The sequence below is a fragment of the Suricata suricatta genome, chromosome 5 (genome assembly GCF_006229205.1).
Source record: "Suricata suricatta isolate VVHF042 chromosome 5, meerkat_22Aug2017_6uvM2_HiC, whole genome shotgun sequence".
NCBI classification, from domain to species: Eukaryota; Metazoa; Chordata; class Mammalia; order Carnivora; family Herpestidae; genus Suricata; species Suricata suricatta.
Window position 1 is genome coordinate 154,448,416 of NC_043704.1, and position 19,539 is coordinate 154,467,954.

The 19,539-nt window shown below is 49.4% G+C and overlaps 1 gene segment (V, D, J or C); it reads right to left on the minus strand.

Annotated features, from left to right (window-relative positions):
* Nucleotides 1-442: 442 nt before the first annotated feature.
* Nucleotides 443-19,539, minus strand: part of LOC115291315 — a 37,104-nt gene continuing 18,007 nt past the window's right edge. Inside the window, 3 exon segments of the C gene segment in view lie at nt 443-529; nt 17,168-17,206; nt 17,567-17,614. Coding sequence covers nt 443-529; nt 17,168-17,206; nt 17,567-17,614 — 174 coding nt within the window.

Below are 19,539 nucleotides of genomic sequence, written 5' to 3' on the forward strand. Positions count from 1 at the left end.
ATGTGAGCCAGAACCGAGAGTTGAACGCTCCTCTGACTGGGCCAGCCAGGCGCCCCACATCTGTACATCTGATGAATAATCGTTGCTGTGTATGTGTACTGTCATGTGCATGCATATGTGGTATTCCTGTCGTACACATGCATGTTACATGATACATGATTACTGTGTATATGCAATGTCATGTGCACACATATGAGACATTCGTGTAGTGCACGCGTGCATGTGACATGATACATGCTCACTGCGTGTGTAGTGATGTGCCCATGGGCACATGTGCAGTGTGTATGTACTGCAGAATACGTGGGTTAATCATCACTATGTAGTACATGCAATATCTGTGTGTATGCGATGGATGCATGTCGTACACACTATAGAATTTATAGGTTGATATATTAAAGCATTTCCTATGTATAGAAAGCTTTGTTGAGGTGTAAAGTGGGGCTCAGGGGTACCCGGGGGTCTGGGGGCCTGGGAAAGTGAGGCAGCCCATCTTGATGCACGGGGAGCCCTCGGCTTTCTGCTCTGTTCTCTGTTGGAAGTGGCAAGGAGAATTGTGGGAGCCTCACCCAGCCCCAGCCTCTGGGGAACTGTCCCAGGGTGGCTGTTTGTCAGAGATAGAGGTCTGCCTTCCGGCCGGTCTGCCGTGGGGGGAGTGGGCTTCCTCCTGGGCTGGGCTGCAGTTTGTGGGTCAGAGTCCTGTCTTTATATCTGGCCTGGCCGCTGTCCATCCGTGATTCAGGCTCTCATCACGAGCCCTAACCCAGCGTTTCCTAACTGTGTATTCAGTGAGGATCACCTAGACGGCACAAATGAGTATCTTCACTGTGGGTCTAATGTGCTGCCCCCCCGCCCCCAAATGACTCTTGAAGACCCACTGTGTGCACACCACAGATGGCAGTGTGGGGTCCTTACTCTTACCCCCTCATTGCCCTTTGATGTTAGAACAGCCTCAGCCGGGGCCCAGCCTCCACACAGCCTCTCTTGGGGACATGCCCCGTGGGGCTTCACAGGGAGAGCCTCGGCCGGGTTATCTCGCAGCACCTTCTACATTTACCAAGTCGCCCCAGAGAGATGGCGATAGATGGCAATGTGGGAGTCTTGTCGCACCTCACCCTCAAGTCTGCTTGGAAGCAACATGGGGAGGCACCTGCATCTGACCCCATGTCTCCTTCAGTGCACGGTGTTCTAGAAGCACCGAAGGGGCACAGGTGAGGGATGTCCACCCCGGTGGACATGGATTGTCTTCCAGAAGGGAAGTCTGCTCGGATGATCCAAACAGCCCCACAGCCTGTGGTTCAGCTCCTGCTGGAATCCACTCCACAGGCCTGGCCCCAGCCTGTCTCCAGTGGGGTCCTTGGGCTCAGACCCGTCCCTTAGGCAGGCCTCACTGGCTGTGGGTGGGTCAGCCTGTCTGGGAACAGGGACATGACCCAGATGTCGGGAAGCCCCTGGCTTTCTCCCTGCAGGGCCACTCAAGGCTGGCCACCCACTCAGCAGACTCCTCATAGGGGACCTCGACCTGGACTCCTATTGAACGTCATAGACCTCACTACTTCTTCAGGGTTGAGGGAGGGGCTTACCGGTATAGGGACAGAACCCACCCCCACAACCCCACACTGACCTTAGGTTCATTGAGACCAGGCTCTCCTGCTTCACAGCATTCTTGGGAAAGGTGGGCAAGTTGCCTCCAGTGCTGGGAGCGTCTGGTGGGCAGCAGGAAGGCACACAGTCTATCTTGCATCTGCTTCTTTATTAGCTGCCTGAGGCTTGAAATAATGTCACCTCAAAGTGGCATGTTTGGAGGGCTGCAGAGCTGAAGGCCGGCATGTCCTGCACCCTCACACTCAGCCTGAGACACGTCAGCAACCTCAGCTGGTGTCACTGGATGTGTGACCCACAAGGCAGAGCTGGGAGGTCCCTGTAGGAGCCTGGCCTTGGCCCACCCTCCCTGCTCCATGAGTCTGGGTCATAAGAATCAGATCGTCCCCCATCTGCAGACGGTGAGTCCCAGCTCTCCCCCCAGTCCTGGGCTGTCGACACAAAGTGGTCAAGCCTTTTTAGAGTCTCTACAAGGAAAAAGGAGGTTTTTTTGAGTCCATGTTGGGATGGTTGCTGGGAGACATGCCTTCCAGTAAAGAACAGTGTTCATGGGTCGTGGGCTCTTTCCACACCTTGTGAAGCCCTAGAGTCTATAGGGCAGCACTGAGGCAGGGATCGTGGGTTTCAGTGTCCGGGTGCAGGGAGTGGGTTTTCCTTTGGGCCACTGGCTCCAAGAACCGATGCTCAGCGTGTGCTCGGGGTCATAAATCCGGCTTCTGGTATAGACAAAGCTTCGGCACAGGCACGCTGACTGACAGGGACATCTGAGGTGGCACCTCTTGGACCTCTGGACTTGAGGGCTGTTTTTCTCTCTGAGGGTGTGATGGGGACAGAATCCATATCGGCTCCTGAACCCCCATGGCACCCCTCACGTGCCAGGGCACTGGGCTGCAACGGGGTCCACCTGGGGCTGGGACCCACAGAGACCCCTAAGCGGGTGCTTGGTGAGTGGGTGGCAGCAGCTGGGTCTGTGTGGGGGTCCGTGGCACCCTCGGTTCCTGTGAGGGGGTCTGTACCATCCCCACTGCGTGATGTGGGGCAAGCACATCCACTGTGACGGTGGAGATCAGTGGCTGCTGGGGGCTTGGGACGAGGGCGTGGAAGGAAGAGATCGGGCAGAGGGGATCTTCAGGTCGGGGCAATTCTTCAGTATGAAACTATAGTGGGGGAAACCCGAGGACAACAGCCCGAACACCACAGCTGGTCCGGGCAGCACCACGGACAGCAGCCCAAACACCACGGCTCATCCGGGCAGCACCATGGACAGGGTGCAGGCTGGGAGACCTCTGCTAGGGGTGAACCTTACTGTTGACTCGGGACTTTTCTTACCTGTAATGAATTCATATTGGCTCATCATTCACAAGGAGCCTGGCACATGGATGCAAGCTGTTTATGGTGCATGGACTGTCCCGTCACTGCGCTGCACACCCAAAGCCACCAGAACGTGTCAACTGTACCTAAAAACAAAAACAAAAACAAAAACAAACTCAAGATCTATCTATTAAAAAAATTCATTGTGCTGTACAGAAAAACAAAGGCAGAACCACGGACAGCAGCGTGCTGGGCCAGGACAGCCCCGTGCCCACGGCCAGCTGTCCTCTGGGTTCACAGGGCACAGACCCTGTCTGGAGAGGAGGAGGCAGCCCGTGCACAGCAAAGCAGTTTTATACCAGAGTTTACAGATTAAGAAAACATCTGGGCCATCATCCCATGGTCTCATGTGTCTTAAAGTCATGGACAGTGTCCACTTTTGTAACCCACGTACTTGGCACCAAGTAGGAGTGCCCCATGGAGATTGGATTCATTCAGAGTGTGGTCCGTGGAATTCTAAGATGGTCCAAATTTTGATATGAAATTTATATATACATTGACCAATTTTTTCTTTTTTCCACCATTCCATCTCCCTCCCATCTAATATAAGATGCATTAATGGTGATTTACCATATCTCAGTATTTAATTTGCAAGACATCCAAAGTTGAGCATTACTTAATCAAGAAGAGAGATGACATCATCCAAAGATATTTAAAGTGATGTATTTGACTTTGTACCCTCTTTTGGGAGGAGGGTTGGTGTATTTTAAGTTGTATGTGGGATAATTTCACTATGGCAGGTGGATGATAATGTTGCTCTTGTCTTTTATTTGGAAACTAAAAGTGGTTCAAAGAGGCATGTTTGGTTGACAGGGAGTGGATTGTAGTGGTTTTGGTCTAAGTCAATTTAGCTAAGCTCTAACTAAATTTCTTAGGATTCTTTCCTGAGTGGCCCCAGATTATGGTTGGTCATAAGAGAAATTTACACAAGTTTTGGAAAGCAAAAACACTGAAGCAGCAGTATTTATGTCTGGATTCTGGGCATCAATCCCTTATGAGATGTGTGACTGGCAAACGTTTCCTCAATTCCATGGGTTGACTTTTCAGTGTTGCTGGTGTCCCTTGATGCCTTAAAAATCATTAAAATTTTTTAGGCAGTCTCATTTATCTTTTTTTTTTTTTAAATTTCTTGCCTGTGCTTTTGGTATCACATCCAAGAAATTCCAACAGAGCAAAATTTTTTCCCTGTATTTTCTTCTCAGAGTTTTGTAGTTTCAGGTCTTATCCTTACATCTTTGATCCATTTTCATTTAGTTTTTGTAGATGATGTTAGATAAGATTACAACTTCATTCTCTTGCATGTATATATCCAGTTTTCCCTGCACCATTTATTGAAAATATTTTCCCCATTGAATGCTCCTGGCACCCTTGCGAAAAATTATTTGACCTTGTATGTGAGGGTTTATTTCTGGACTCTCTATTCTGTTCTGTTGGTTTATGTTTGTCCTCATGCCAGTACCACACTGGTTTGATTACTATAGCTTTGCAGTAAGTTCTGAAATCAGGAAGTGTGAGTCCTCAAACTTTGTTCTCATTTTTCAAGATTGTTTTGGCTATTCAGGGTTCCTTGATGGGTTTTTCTATGTCTGTAGAAAATGTCATAGGGCTTTTGATAGGAATTGCACTAAGTCTGTAGATCACTTTTACAACCTTAAATCTTCCAACTTGTGAACAAGGGGGTGTGTTTCCATTTCTCTGCATCTTCCTTCTTTCAGCAATGGTTTGTAGTCTTCATTGTACAAGTCTTCCACCTCCTTGGTTGGGTTTATTCCTAGTATTTTATTCTTTTTGGTGCTACTGCAAATGGAATTGTGTTCTTAATTTCCTTTTCATATTGCTCATTGCTAATGTATAGAAATGCAACTGATTTTTTAAAAATGTTTATTTATTTTTGAGAGAAAGAGAGAGTCAGAGCACAAGTGGGGGTGGGGCAGAAAGAGAGGGAGACACAGAATCTGAAATAGGCTCCTGGCTCTAAGCTGTCAGCACAAAGCCCAATGTGGGGCTCAAACCCACAAACTTGTGACCTGAGCCGAAGTTGGCCACTTAACTGACTGAGCCACTCAGGCACCCTGCAACTGATTTTTGTCTACTGACTTTGTATACAGCTACTTTGCTGAATCCTTAGTTCTAACTGTGTGTGTGTGTGTGTGTGTGTGTGTGTGTGTGTGTGTGTGTGCGCGTCTGTGTGAAATCTATAGGGTTTTCTACACACACACACACACACACACACACACACACACATATGCTGACTTCATAGAATGAAGTAGGAAGTGCTCCTTCCTCTTCAATATTCTGGAAAAGTTTGACATTAGTATTTGTTCCTCTTTGAAGGTTTGGTAGAATTCACTAGCGAAACCAATAGGTCCAGAGTGTTATTTGTCAGGATATTTTTGATTAACAGACCCAATTTCCTTACTAGTTATAGGTCTGTTCAGATTTTTAACTTCTTGATTATTTAATCTTGGTAAGTTGTGAACTTCAAGGAATTCATCAATTTCATGAAGGTTATCAAATTTGTTGGTATATTGCTGTTCATAGAATTCTCTTAAGGTCCTTTTCATTGTGTTTTTTATTTCAATCGTTCCTAAGTATGTTCTTTTTTGTTTTTTATTTTTAAGAAGGCTTCACACCCAGTGGGGAGCCCAATGCAGGGCTTGACCTCCTGACCCTGAGATCAAGACCTGAGCTGAGATCAAGAGTTAGATGCTCAACTGACTGAGCCACCCAGGCATCCCATCCCTAAGTATGTTCTAATTTTCCTTATGATTTCTACTTTGATCTATTGGTTGCTTAAGAGCATGTTGTTTAAGTTATGAAAATTCATGTATTTTTCACGTTTACTGTTGTCACTGTATGAAATCTATCTCTTAAAATCTACTGGGACTTAATCTCGGTCCTGACTTATGATCCATTCTGGAGAGTGCCCAGGTGCACTTGAGGAGAGGGTGTGAGTTGTTGGGTGGGGTGCTTTGTGGGTGGGGGTCAGATCTGCTTGGTTTATTGTGTTGGTCAAGTCCTATTTCCTTATTTATCTTCTGTCTGATTGTTCTGTCCATTATCGGGAGTGGGGTATTGAAGGCTCTGTTATTGTAGACCCGTCTTTCTTTGCCTTCAATCCCACGTGTTTTTCTTCATATATTTTGTTGGTCTGTCATTAGGTGTGTAAATGTTCATAATTGTTATATCATCTTGCTGTATTGAATCTTTATTGATATATAATGCTTCTCTTTGTCTCATAAACTTTTTGGATTAAAGTCTATGTTATCAGATATAAGTACAGCCACTTCTGTTCTCCTCTGGCTATTACGTGCATGAAATATTTTTCACAAAGTTTATTTGAGGGAATAAGGGGAGAGAGAGAGGGGGAGAGAGAGAGAGAGAGAGAGAGAGAATCCCAAGCAGGCTCTGTGTTGTCAGCAAGGAACCCAATGCGGGACTCAATCTCACAAACTGAGATGACCTGAACTGAAATCGAGAGTTGTACGCTTCACTGACTGAGCCACTCTGGCGCCCCTGCATAATTGTTTTTTCAATCTTTTCACTTTCAAAATACTTGTGTCTATGAGTCTAAAGTGAGTTTCTTGAAAAATAACAAGGAGATAGTTGGATCATGTGTTGTTTATCCATTCTGCCAATCTCTGTATTTTGATTGGATAGTTTTATACATTTCCATTTAAAGTTATTACTGATGAAGAGGATCTTCTGTCTTTTTTTCTACTTGTTTTCTATATGTCTTACAGCTTTTTTTTTTTTTTTGGTCTTAATTTCCTGCATTACTGTTTTCTTTTGTGTTTATTTATTTTTTGTAGCAAAATGTTTAAGTTCTCTTCTTATACCTCTTCTATGTTGTTCTATACCTACATTCTTTGTGGCTACAGGGGGTCATGTTCAACATCCTAAAGCTATAACACTCTAATCTGAATTTATACCAGTTTCACTTCTAGAACATGCAAAAGCTCTCCCGCCTTTATTGGTTGTTGATGTCATAAAACTACATCAAACAGGGGTGCCTGGGTGGCTCAGGCGGTTAAGTGGCTGACTTCAGCTCAGGTCATGATCTCATGGTTCCTGGGTTCAAGCCCTGTGGAGCCTGCTTCTGATTCTATGTCTCCCTCTTTCTTTGACCCTCTCCTGCTCACACCTGTCTTTCTCAAAAAGAAACATTAAAAAAAATAAAAAAAAACCCACCTCCCCTGGGTAAATCCTTAGTACTGCTATTGCTGGGTAATAGGGGATACAGAAGTGCTGATGCATAAGAGCACATGTACCCCAATGTTCATAGCGGCACTTTCTACAATAGCCAAATCATGGAAAGAGCCTAAATGTCCATCACCTGATGAATGGATCAAGAAGACGTGGTATATATATATATATATATATATACAATGGAGTACTATATGGCAATGAGAAATAATGACATATGGCCATTTGTAGGAAAGTGGATGGACCTTGAGGGTGTCATGCTAGGCGAAATAAGTCAGGCAGAGAAGGATAGATACCATATGTTTGCATTCATAGGTCTAACAGGAGAGACCTGGCAGGGGACCATGGGGAGAGGAAGGGGGAAAGAGAGCGGGGAAGAGTGAGGGACACAGATAAAGAGAGACTACTGAATACTGAAGATGAACCATGGACTGAAAGGGGAGGGGGTGGGAGTGAGGGAGTGATGGTCATGGTGGGGTCATGGTAGGGAGAAGCACTGGGTGTTATATGGAAACCAATTTGACAATAAACTATTAAAAAAACTACCTCAAACATAGCCACCAAAACATAACCTAATTATTCTTTTGAATATATTCTTTTTCCTGTTTTACTGAGATATAATTGATGTATAACAGTGTATTTATTTAGGTGTCATTACTCTCTTAAATCATACAGGAAACAACACGTGGAGATACAAACCAAAGTTACAATCACACTAACTTTTAGGCTAATTAAAATGTTAGTTTCTTGAACCACGTAGAAAACCACATGCAAGTTTACAAATCATCGTTACAGGAATAGTAATGTTTGTAATTGCCCACGCACTGACTGCTATGAAGATCTTGCCCACATGCTTACCGTTATGAACATCTTCATCTCTTCACTTGCCTTTGAGTGACCATGCCTTGCGCTTCTGCTGCACCCTGTGGGCGCTCCTTGAACATTTGCTGCCGGGCAGGCCCAGTGGTGATGATCTCTCTCAGCTTTTGTTTATCTGAGAATATCTTAAGTTCTTCCTCACTTTTGAAGGATGGGCGGCTGGATAAAAGATTCTTGGTCAACTCTTTTTCTTCGAACACTTTGAGTCTCTCAGTCTCCTGCCGTCTGGCCTCCAAAGATTTTGATGGAAAACGTGCTTAAGATTTTTTCGAGGAGCGCTTGTTGTGATGAGTCACTTCTTCTGTACTGCTTTCAAGACTTTCTGTTTATCTTTGACTTTTGAAATTTGATTCTAATGTGTCTCAGTGTGAGATTCTTTCAGTTCATCTTGCTTAGAGTTAATGGAGCTTTTCGGTTGTTTATATTCGTGTCTTTCATCAGCTTGCAGAAGTTTTCAGCCCTTATGTCTTCAAATGCTTTTTTCTATGTTCAAATGTTCTGGGACTCCCACAATGTGTATGTTGATTCACTCCCACAGGCCACTAAGGCTCTGTTCACCTTTCTTCAATCTTTCTTTCTGTTCCTAAGACTTGAAAATTCCAATTTTCCTATCTTCGAGTCTATTGACTGTTTCTTCTCAAAGAATCATTGCTAAAATCTGCTTTGAATCTTTCTAGTGAGGTTTTCATTTGAATTATTGTACTTTTCATCCCCCAAATTTCTTTTTTGTCCCTCTTTATTTTTTATTTTTTATGTTTTTTTAAAAAATTTATTTTTTAGAGACAGAGAGAAACAGTGTGAGCAGGGAGGGTGAGAGAGAGGGAGATACAGAATCTGAAGCAGGCTCTAGGCTCTGAGCTAGCTGTCAGCCTGACATGGGGCTTGAACCCATAAACCATGAGATCATGACCTGAACCGAAGCCTGATGCTTAACCAATTGAGCCACCCAGGAGCCCCTTTTGTTTTTTAGATTTCATATTTATTTATTGATATTTGTGTTTTGTTCATACATCAGTTTCTTAAATTTCTCCACATTTTCTTTCAAGAATCTTTGGTAAAACTGCCGTTAATTCTTTTTTGGGAACAGTTTAATTTTTATGGCATTTAAATGGGCCATATTTTCCTGTTTATTTGTATGCCTTGTAAATTTTTGTTGAAAACTGGACATTTGAATTCAATGTGGTAGCCCTGGAAGTCAGATGCTTCTCCTTCCCCAAGTTGTGGTTGTTCATTGTTTTTGTTTTTCTGATTATTATAGGTGGTCTTTGTGCCAAGGGTCAGCCTGAGATGTAAACTTAATGTCTTAAGTCTTTTATGAGCTCGAGGCTTTCCCTGGGCGTGTGTGGTCACTTTCTAATTTTCTCTGTATATGCACTTGCTTTTTTTAATTTAAAAAAATTTTTAAATTTATTTTTGAGACAGAGAGAGACAGAGGATGAGAAAGGCAGGGTCAGAGAAACAGGAAGACATAATCTGAAGCAAACTCCAGGCTCTGCGCTGTCAGCACAGAGCCCGACATGGGGCTTGAACCCACAAACGTGAGATTGTGACCTGAACCAAAGTCAGAGGTTAAACCGACTAAGCCACCCAGGCGCCCCTATGCACTTGCTATTGAGAATCTTAGCTTTTCATGTCTGATTCCAAAAAAGTGAAAAACAGAAAAATACAGGGGGCAGAAGAAGATGCCAACCCTTTATGTCCCCTGAAAGTCATTTCACCCGAAGAAGGGGCTTGCAACAATGGCTCTCCCTCTTGTTTGTCTGCACTCTGAGTAGAGGCCGCAGTCAGAGGCAGATCCCTGCTATTCAGAAGAATGGGTCCTTTTGCCCCCCACCCCCACCACCCTCACTGCGGCTCCCATGAGCTGCAGGCGGGCTGCTCCAGGAACGTATGAACAGCTGTCTGCCCTGTGCCTGGGGCTGGAGCCGGGGCTGGGGCTGGGTAGCTGCTACTTTGAAGAGCTAAAATTGACCGAAGTTAAGCACCTTTACCACCCAAGACCTCTCGGAAGTTGCAAGCCTTTAGCAGACTCCAGAGTTCCAAATGGTGCGTCAGGACAGACTCTGTGAGTGCGACTCTTGTCCAAGTGGGAAGATGGCTTTCTGGTGCTTCCTCCTCTGCCGGCCTCCTCTCCCTGCTCCTTATCCAGCTCTTCTTCCTAACTGTGGAGCCGTCAACCGTCCACAGATGTAGAGGCGGGAGTCTTCCAGAACCCTCACCAGGGACTCCTGTCAGGGTCTCTGGTCAGGGAGTTTTTCTGCCTGCACAATGAACTCTTCACTCCTGCACTTTCACAGCATCTCCCACACTTCTGCAGAGTCCAATACCGACACCCTTCATTCCCTATCACACGTCTTGCATGGCCAATGGTGCCCTAGGGGACTCGCCTCGTTCATTGGAAGTATTTCCTGGCCTGTCCATACAGTGAGGGCCGCTCCAGCATGTGCCAGGGGCGAAGCTGCCTGGTGAAGGAGCACAGGACTCTGGGCAGTTGGAGGCAACAGTCAACTCCTTCCCAACGTGACTGTTTCAGTTCGACTTTCCAGTAGCATCATGTGCTTGAAAAGTGCTGTGGACCCGCATCCTAGCACTTGGGGTGCCCAGACTGCTTCCTGTTTGCTAATGTCATTTTGCTAAGATGGTATCTCATTCTCTCTTGGGTGGGGTTTTCCTGATTGTTGGGGAAGTTGACACCTTTTAATGATTGTTGGCTTTTTGCATTTCTCTTCTCTGAAATATCCACTTAATGTCTCTTGCCTTGTTTTGTATTGGATTGCTTGTCTTTTTTCTTGCTTTGCAGCAGCTGTTTGCATGTTCCTGGAAGAATTCCCTCATCCGCTGTAGGTGTTGCAAATCTATCTTCCCAGATGGTAACTCCTCTTTTATTTTTTTAAAGGTATTATTTTTAGTACCCATCACCCGAAGGAGGACACTTGTTGGGATGAGCACTGGGTGATGTAAGTGATGAATCACTGAATTCTACTCCTGAAGCGAATGTTGCACTCCATGTTAAAATTTAAATTAAAAAAGAGAAAACACAGAAAAGGTATCTTGTGATGGACCCCACATTTTAATTTTGTCAATAGTGTCTTTGATCGTTTGTCAATAGTGTCTTTGATCGTTTATGTTGGGGTTTGGGCTGAGGGGTGGAAACAGCTCTGTTGTTGCCTGACCTGGCTCCCTGCACTGCCTGGGTCTTGTCACACCCCACCTGTAAGTCCCTTTGTAAAGAAGCCCTTCGTGGGCGCTTGGAAGGGGACCCGGGCAGGGAGGGAGGCATACCATGTGTGGCACCTCTAGCATTTGAGACACACGGGCTGTGTAGTCATGGCCAGTGGACGTGGTGGTATCTGGGAGCAGAGCAGCTTGGTTGGTGTTAAGTGAACTGAAGCACCGGAGACAGAAAATGGCTCAGTGAGTCAGTCCCCTTTCCTGTCACCTCGGGGAACAGTGTGAGCACCAGAAATCCCCTATGACAGCATTTCAAGAGGCCCTGTGCCCTGCAGCCAGAGGACAAATAGTACTGAAAAGGGGCCAGAAGCCAGTCTCGGAGTGGGAGGGTCACCAGGCAGGTGGACTCCGGAAGCCCAGAGGATCCTCCCATGAATGGAAGGGCCTCACAGTGAAGAGTGGGACCCCAAGACCTGGGGTGAGCACCGCTGGACTGGGGGCTGGGGTCATGCAGAAAAGGGGGTGCAGGCTCCCCACCAGGTCTGGAGCCCCTCCCACGATGAGCTGGCCAAGCCTGAGGGAAGCATAAAAAGGAGATGATGCCCCACGAAGGCGCAGTCACGTCACCGTCACACCCAATAAAGTGCACTTGGCCTCTGGGCACGCATTGGGTCTTTTATGGCCACAGGAAAGGGCAGCGTGTGGGTGCTCTGTGGGCTCGCAGTGCGGAACATGGCCCTCCTCAGGCCTGCTTGCACCCAGCGGGCTGACCAGTTGGTTAGCACCTTCACCATCGGTACGTCTTTATTAACGTGCATCTGCTGGCCGTACGCGTTGCTGGGAGGTGAATGTTACCATCTCCCGTGATGACTGTGTCTGTGTCATCATCCCCCAGGGCTGCCCCTTGTTTGCTTTATCTTTTTGTTTATTTAAAAAAAAACTTATTTATGGATTTATTTTTTAATTTACAACCCAGTTAGTTAGCATATAATGCAACAGATATTTCAGGAGTAGATTCCAGTGACTCATCCCCTACATATAACACACAGAGCTCACCCCAACAGGGTCCTCCCCAGGGCCCCTCACCCATGTACCCCTTCCCCCTCCCACTGCCCCTCCAGAACCTCAGTTTGTTCTCTCCATTTAAGAGTCTCTTATGTTTTGTCCCCTCCCTGTTTTTATATTATTCTTGCTTCCCTTCCCTTATGTTCATCTGTTTTGTATCCTAAATTCCTCATATGAATGAAGTCCTATATTTGTCTTTCTCTGACTAATTTTGCTTAGCACAGCACCCTCTAGTTCAATCCACATAGTTGCAAAAGGCAAGATTTCATTCTTTTTGTTCACTAAGTAATACTCCATTGTATATATACCACATCTCCATAGAATTCATCTGATAATGGACATTTGGGCTCTTTCCGTACTTTGGCTATTGTCGATGGCACTGCTAAAACATTGGGGTGCATGTTCCCCTTCGAAACAGCACCCTGTATCCCTTGGGTAAGTACCTAACAGTGCAATTCCTGGGTCGTAGGGTGGTTCTGTTTTTAGTTTTGTGAGGAACCTCCGTACTGTTCTGCAGAGTGGCTGTGCTGGTTTGCACTCCCCCCTTGATCTATCCTGTTAAAGCTGTCGTCCAGGCATGCGTGCAGTTGGAGCTGGTGACCCTCTTTGTCTCCAGCAATGCCTTTTGCCTCAAGGTCTATTTTATCTGGGATTAATATGGCCACAGCAACTTTCCTTGGGTTAATATTTGCACAGAATGTCTTTTGTAAACTTCACTGAGTTAGCTTAACCAATTTAATATTTTATATTAAAACATAAAGTATAAAAAGACATTATGGGCATATTTACCCCAATTATTTGACATTTGCTTAGAGCGTTTAGCCCGTTAACATTCAAGTTGACCCTATCGCAGGTCCAGGGGCACAGACCTCATCACATCTGGAAAGCTTCGGCCATTATTCAGCCCATTATTGTTGTTGGAAACCATGAATTCAGACCCGTCTAGTTCTTCGGCTCCAGGTCACTGTGGGTCCGGCCTCTCTTCCAGTTTTGTTGGCTTACTTGATCCACATCCTGAGCACATTAACTTCTCTTTTCTGCCCCCTTCTCTGCTCAAGTGGTGCCCTCCTCTCTCATCTCAGACCCAGAGGCCCAGGACCCACTGGTGGGACCTCTAGACTCGGCTTCAGACCTCTCTTCCCAGTTGGGTCACCCCACTCTGTATGGGGTTCTGGGCTCGGACGCCCCCCTGGATCTATGTGTGTCCCGTTCATCACCACGCAGATGTCCACCTTGATGCCTGCCCCACAGCTTCAGGGGCAAAATCCTCAGGAAAGGATACTGGGTGGAAGAATGCCTCCCCGCAAATTCACGTCCGCCCAGAGCCAATGGACGTGACCACATTTGGAAGTGGGCTCCTTGCCAAAGCGATCAGTTATGATGAGGCCATTTTTGAGTGGGTGGCCCTAAATCCAATATGACTCCTGTCTCTCTAAGAAGAGGGACATTTAGATACAGAGACACAAGGACACAGGGGAATGCCACATGATGATGGAGCAGAGATTGGCCTGAAGCCCCTAAAGCCCCAGGCTGCTGTGTCCCCGGCAGCCATGTGAAGCTGGAGAAAGAGGGAGCCTTCCCCAGAAGCACGTGGGGGCAGGCCCTGCCACACCTTGACTTCAGAACGCAGCTTCCAGAGCCAAGAGGTGTGGCATTAGGTACCCCATTTACAGCTGCCCCCAAACTAAAGCCAGAAGAGGCAAGAAGCCACATCTGTATGTTTGGAGGACGGGGTCTCTGGCGTGATGGTTCCCTCTCCGGGCACATGCTGTCTGCTGCGTCATCCACACTGCATCACCGGCCAACGGCTTCATCTTGGCCCCTTGAAGATGACGTGAGTGTCCCCCCTGCCACTGCGGGTAGCCGTCACTCTCTCTCCACGGTCAGGAGTCTCATAAAATTATTTGCTCCTTTCTTGCTTTGTGTCTGTTCGGTTGCTTTCCCAGCTTTTAAGTTTGGATTCCTGGTTAACTCAGCATTTCTCCCTTCCAGAAGCGTAAGGCTGCGTGCGGCTCCTCCACTGACGAGTCGCGAGTGAGGGCGCCGTCAGGACGCTGGCTGCGTGGGGCCTGAGAGTTGGGAAGTGAACTGAGCTGTGACCCAGGGCTCAGCAGATGGCACATTTCTACCAGTTCGCTGTGAGTTTGAGGAGGAATTCTCCTTGAGCTGTGGGTCGGAAAGCTGGGAAGTCTGCGACCTTGCTTGTGGCCCTGCTGTCGCTCATCTGCAGGGCTATGCTCCCCTCTCCAGCCCACCTCAGGCAGGCCCCGACCCCGCCTTGCCTCGGAGCCTGTGCCTGGGAAGGCAGCTGACCCCGCTGGGCCAGGCCCTGGATGCAGCCGGAGCACTTCCCTCTTTGCCCAGCACCCCTCTGACTCCTGTGCTCCAGCCTTGGCCGAGTCCCCTGCACCTGGCCTCTGCCATTCCTCTCCTCCAGGCTTGGACCTCTCTTCTGTGCTCACTCCACCCTTAGTAATCCTCAACAGTCCCATGAGGATGAACGACGCCCACGTGCCTGAGGCTCCAGATTTGAGTCCCAACTGTTCTACGTGAGTTTAGCTTAAGTCCTTCCATCTTGACCCAGAGTTTACCTTCTGGGACTACCCTTGGAGGGCTATCTAACTATCCTCAGGTGCAAAGAAAAAAACAAATGAGAGGTCAAGGTTAATGTCCGTGCTACTGGTTGTGTATGACACAGTTTGCATACTTTGTCCTTGAGACAGTGGCTTTTCCCTTGGAACTCCCCTGCACCCCAACTCGCACCTTCAAGATAACAGATGTCTTCTGTGCTGGGGTGAGGGCCGTTCTCTTTACCCCTTTGTAGCCTTTTTTTTTTTTTAATAATAACCACTCAATTCTGCTTCTGCACTGCCCACATGCGTGCCTGCTGATTATCAAAAACCCTGAGTCCTTGAACTTCAGCCACACATTTGGAGTTTTCTGTGCGATTCTGGCTGATGATAGAGACTCCCTTAACTCGGCTTCAGTGGTCTTGGTTGGTCTTTGTCTCTCTGCATAGCACCCATCTTGGGTCCCTCCTGAACACTGCAGTCCTGGGTCTCCCTGTGGGACCCTGTCCCAGCACCCTTTGCTGGGTGTCTCATCAGCAGCTCCAATCTGCCATCTTGGAAAGGGAGCTCCTGATCTCCATTCTCGGTAGGTGGCGATGCCATCTGTGCTGTGAGGCTGGGGGCCCTGTGGGCGCAATTCTGCCCTGGGCAAACCCATCAGGCCTTGCTCCCCAGGACGTGTGTGGGCTCAGAACCCCACTCTCTGCTGCCATGGTCCCAGCCCACTGTCTCGTCTCCCGTGAGACTTCTGCACGACAGGCTTCCCATCACCTCGGAGTGAAGCCGTGGCTCATTTCCGCCCTGGGACCTTCCTCCTGCAGCATGCCCCGCCCCCCGTGCGACCCCGTAGGTCGTAGGTCGGAGTCACAACCTCTAGAATGTGTCACACAGCGCCTGCCATGGATGTCTGTGTCTGGCCTCCATGTCCGTTATATGTCATTTCCTTGTTTTACCTGCACTGTCCGTCCCCCATCAGGACAGTAGTGCCTTGGCGCAGGCGCTGGAGCCCTCCCGCCGTGACACCCGCTCGGCACACGCAGGCTGTGGACCAGTAGCTGCTGCCTGGATGAGCGGTCGTTTGTTTGAAGCGGCTTCTCTTTGATTCTTTGTGTGTTTCCTTGGTTATTTGTGTTTACAGCCTGCTGGTCTCTCCCTACCCACCTCCTGCTGAAAACGTCCCGTGCAGGTCAAACTCCTCCTGCTCACTGTGTTTCCATCGTCCCTTCACTTGGACTCTGTGATGGCGACTGGACCATGCGCTCAGATACTTGGCCAAACACTAGTCCCGAGAGAGAAGGTACTTTACAATGTGGTGTGTGTTTTGGTCAGTAGCTATCGAGTGACACAGATTGGCTCCACTTGAGGGCGGGCCTTGTGGAAGCGCTGAGAGAGGACAGGTTGGGGTCCCCCGAGGGAGAGGGCGCCCCGCCTCCAGTGCCTGGGGTATGCTCCGGCCCGGCGCTGGCCTGTCTCACAGACCTTGGGCTCACCAAGCCTCCACAACCATGGGGTCTGATGCGCTATCTGGACATGCACTTTAAAAGTACGGTTGGCAGACATTGCCCCCGTCTCTCACACAGACACCGATCCTTCAATCACCCATCAGCCATCATGGGCCCGTCACGCATCATTCTTTATTCCCTGAACAACTCTGACCCTCACAGACTTTTTTGATGTTAGATGCGCTGGCCTCTGTTTCCAGGAACTTTTCCCTTTGTTTCAGGGACTTACTACTTGTTTATCTTCGCTCTGTAAGCAAATCTGTTGGTCTCAGTTTTTAAAGTTCCCGGTTTTGCTGTCACTCTGAGAAAGCACATGTTCACCTCAAGAGGAGGTGAGTGCTTCCCCGCAGTTTCCTCCAGTCCGACCAGGGCCTCGTGTCCCTCAGTAGTGCTGGCCCTGCCGCTGGAGGCGGGGCCCCATCTCTCTGCACTGAAGGGGTCTTGTTCCAGTCACTTGTCTTCTGGAGTGACCTCAGCAAACATGGGCCTGGCCGTGGGCCGGGAATGGGCCTCAGGGCCTTGGCCAGAGAGCACAGGCGTCTGGCCTCTGCCGGGTGCTGGGAGGTCTCAGTCCACAAGGCCTGGGGGCAGGGCTGGCGCAACCCTTCCCCTCAAACCGCACGACATGGGGTCCGGTCGGGCATGGGCCTGCATGGGGCAGGTCACTGGGCAGCAGGTTCATGCCGCCCAGCTGTGACTCAGGTGCGGGAGGACACGTGTGTCCTGTTTGCCAGCACGGCTGGAAGCGGAGTGGGGGCGTCCAGGCGGGCGAGACTGCAGGGGTGCAGTGAACTTCTGACTCACAGGAAACCGCTGCCGGCCTGCACAGCCCTGAGTCAGGGCCTGTGGAATACCGGGGAAGGTCACAAACAGGGTGTGGGGGGAAACAGCCCAGCCGGGGCCCCGCGGGGGCCATCATGAGCCTCTGGCAGATGGATTTCTGTAGTCGAGCCGAGGTCGGTTGGTGCTTGTGTTAAGATGAAAGGGGAAGTTGGTGGAGAGCAGCCCATGGGACTCTTCTGCTGAAGAAATGAATCTGCCCGGCCAGAAGGGGCTGGGTTCTCAGGCGCTTTCCCCAAATTCAGCTCCGGCACTAGACAGCAGTGCTGGATCAACATTGTGTACGTTAGAGCATTTCATAAGTATGTTCCCTAGACAGAAAGAAGCCCAAGTATGGCCGCCTGGGCCCCAACAGGCACCCACCATGTTCAGGGGCTTGGTGCCCGGCCCTCCCCCATTCTCCCGGGACGGCTGAGGGGGGTTCAGGGGGTAAGTTCAAGGGCAGAGCGGAGGATCGGGGGCAGCTTCCTTGGGAACAGCTGGGAGGCAGCTGTGGCTGCACAGCGGGTCTCTGGGTGAGGCTGGGCGGGAAGATGTGGCTGAGGTCTGAAGGCCCAAGTACACACCCTCCTTTCAGTCTGCCAGACCATTCATTCATTTGTGTACTTATGCACTCATTCCTTCAGCTCCTGCACACACTGGTGTGTGCTGCCCTTGCTCCCCTGGGGGTTGGAGGTAGGATTGGGAGGAGGGCAGAAGTGGGGCAGGCGGACGGTTTTGAGCCTTGAAGCTAGAGGAGCAGACCCGGATGGCCTCGAGGCGGCTAGTGTGAGGAGGCCTGGCGGGGCCAGCTGGGACAGGCAGAGAGAGCCTGATATTGTCCAGATGGAAAGGGAGCCCATCGATGGATTTGAGCCAGGGCTACAGGCTCACAGTTCTTCAGGGGACCACACTGGCTGTGAGTTGGGAGGGAGCAGTCCTGGAGGCGGGCTGGACAACAGGGAGCTCTGGGCAGGGGGTGGCATGGTTTGGAGGGTGTGGGGAGACAGTGCCATGACCTTCGGGTGTCCTTTGAGGCCACTCAGCAGGAGGTCATTTACAGAGATGGCAGTGTTGGGGAGGGTAGACTTCCAAATGAGGTGACTTTGGGAATACCAGAACCATAGTCTATTTGTAAATCTGTGCCATGTGCAGGAGGAAGTGTCGGGGTACAAAGAGTTCTTGTGACTTAGGGACCTTTGTTCACTGAGCAAGTGTTTGCTGAGCGCATGTACTGGGCTCTGCTCTGTGTGTTGGGGTCATCAGAGAATCACAGAAAACACTGTGCTCTTGGCATTAACTTTCTGGGTGATGGGAAAGAAGTAACCAACTGATATAATGTTAAAAGTGCCTTAGAATGTACCAGAAGGGGCAGAGAAGAAAATGGAGTGGGGGAGGGACACAGGGCAGGGGTGTGGCCACTGTAGGATCCATGTACAGATGAACTGTGGGGAGACTGAGGTCTCATGTGAGCTCTGGACACAGGGTCACTGAGAGGTGGCCAAGGGTAAGGTGGGCAAGTTGACCCCCAGGGTGCGACCATGGGCGGCCTCATGGGTGGGTGCTGCAGGACTGGGGCAGCAGGTGGGTGCAGGGAGAGAAGGGGATCCATTCTCAGAGTTTAGCCTGAGCCCCTAGACCGGTGGACCCCCTTGGACAGAGGAAGTGGCAGCGACACAAGGACCCTGGGTGCGAGTTTCCTGTGGCTGCCATGGAGAATCCCACAGACCTCTGTTTCCTCGTGGTCCGGAGCCCAGAAGTCTGTCCCCGGCCCCTGGGCCACAGGTGGGCATGGGCAGGCTCCAGGACAGCCTGTGTCCGGACTTCCCTGCTCCAGGAGCAGCACCCTGGGCATGGTCATGTTGCACCATGGCCACAGCGGTCACCTTCCTCTGGTGTCACACTGACTTCTCCTGTGGCTCTGTGACAACACTGACCCCCATTGGCTGGGACCACCTCTCGAACCCTGACTCTGATGCCTCTGCAAAGTGCCCTTGCCCTGGAGGCCACATGCAGAGGCCTCGGGGGTCGTCTGACCACGTCCCGGGTGCAGTCATAGGATATCGAGTGTCAGGTGTGGTTTGGCCTCCACTGGCCACACACAGGGATGACCTGTGAGCCGAATCCATGGACAGATGAGGGTGTGTGAGGATGGAGGCAGCAAGAAGGATGAGCAGTGATGGGTATGCCAACAATGTGGCAGTGGGCCAACTGGGGGCTAGCGGGGGGCCAGCCGGGGGCCAATGTTGTGAACTGGCTGGGCTTGGTGGTGGCTTCTCTCCCTCTTTCCCCTGGCCTGTGGGTGGTGTCCACTGTGGTCACCTGCCCCCGTGACTACTTCCTCTCTTGCAGCTGGG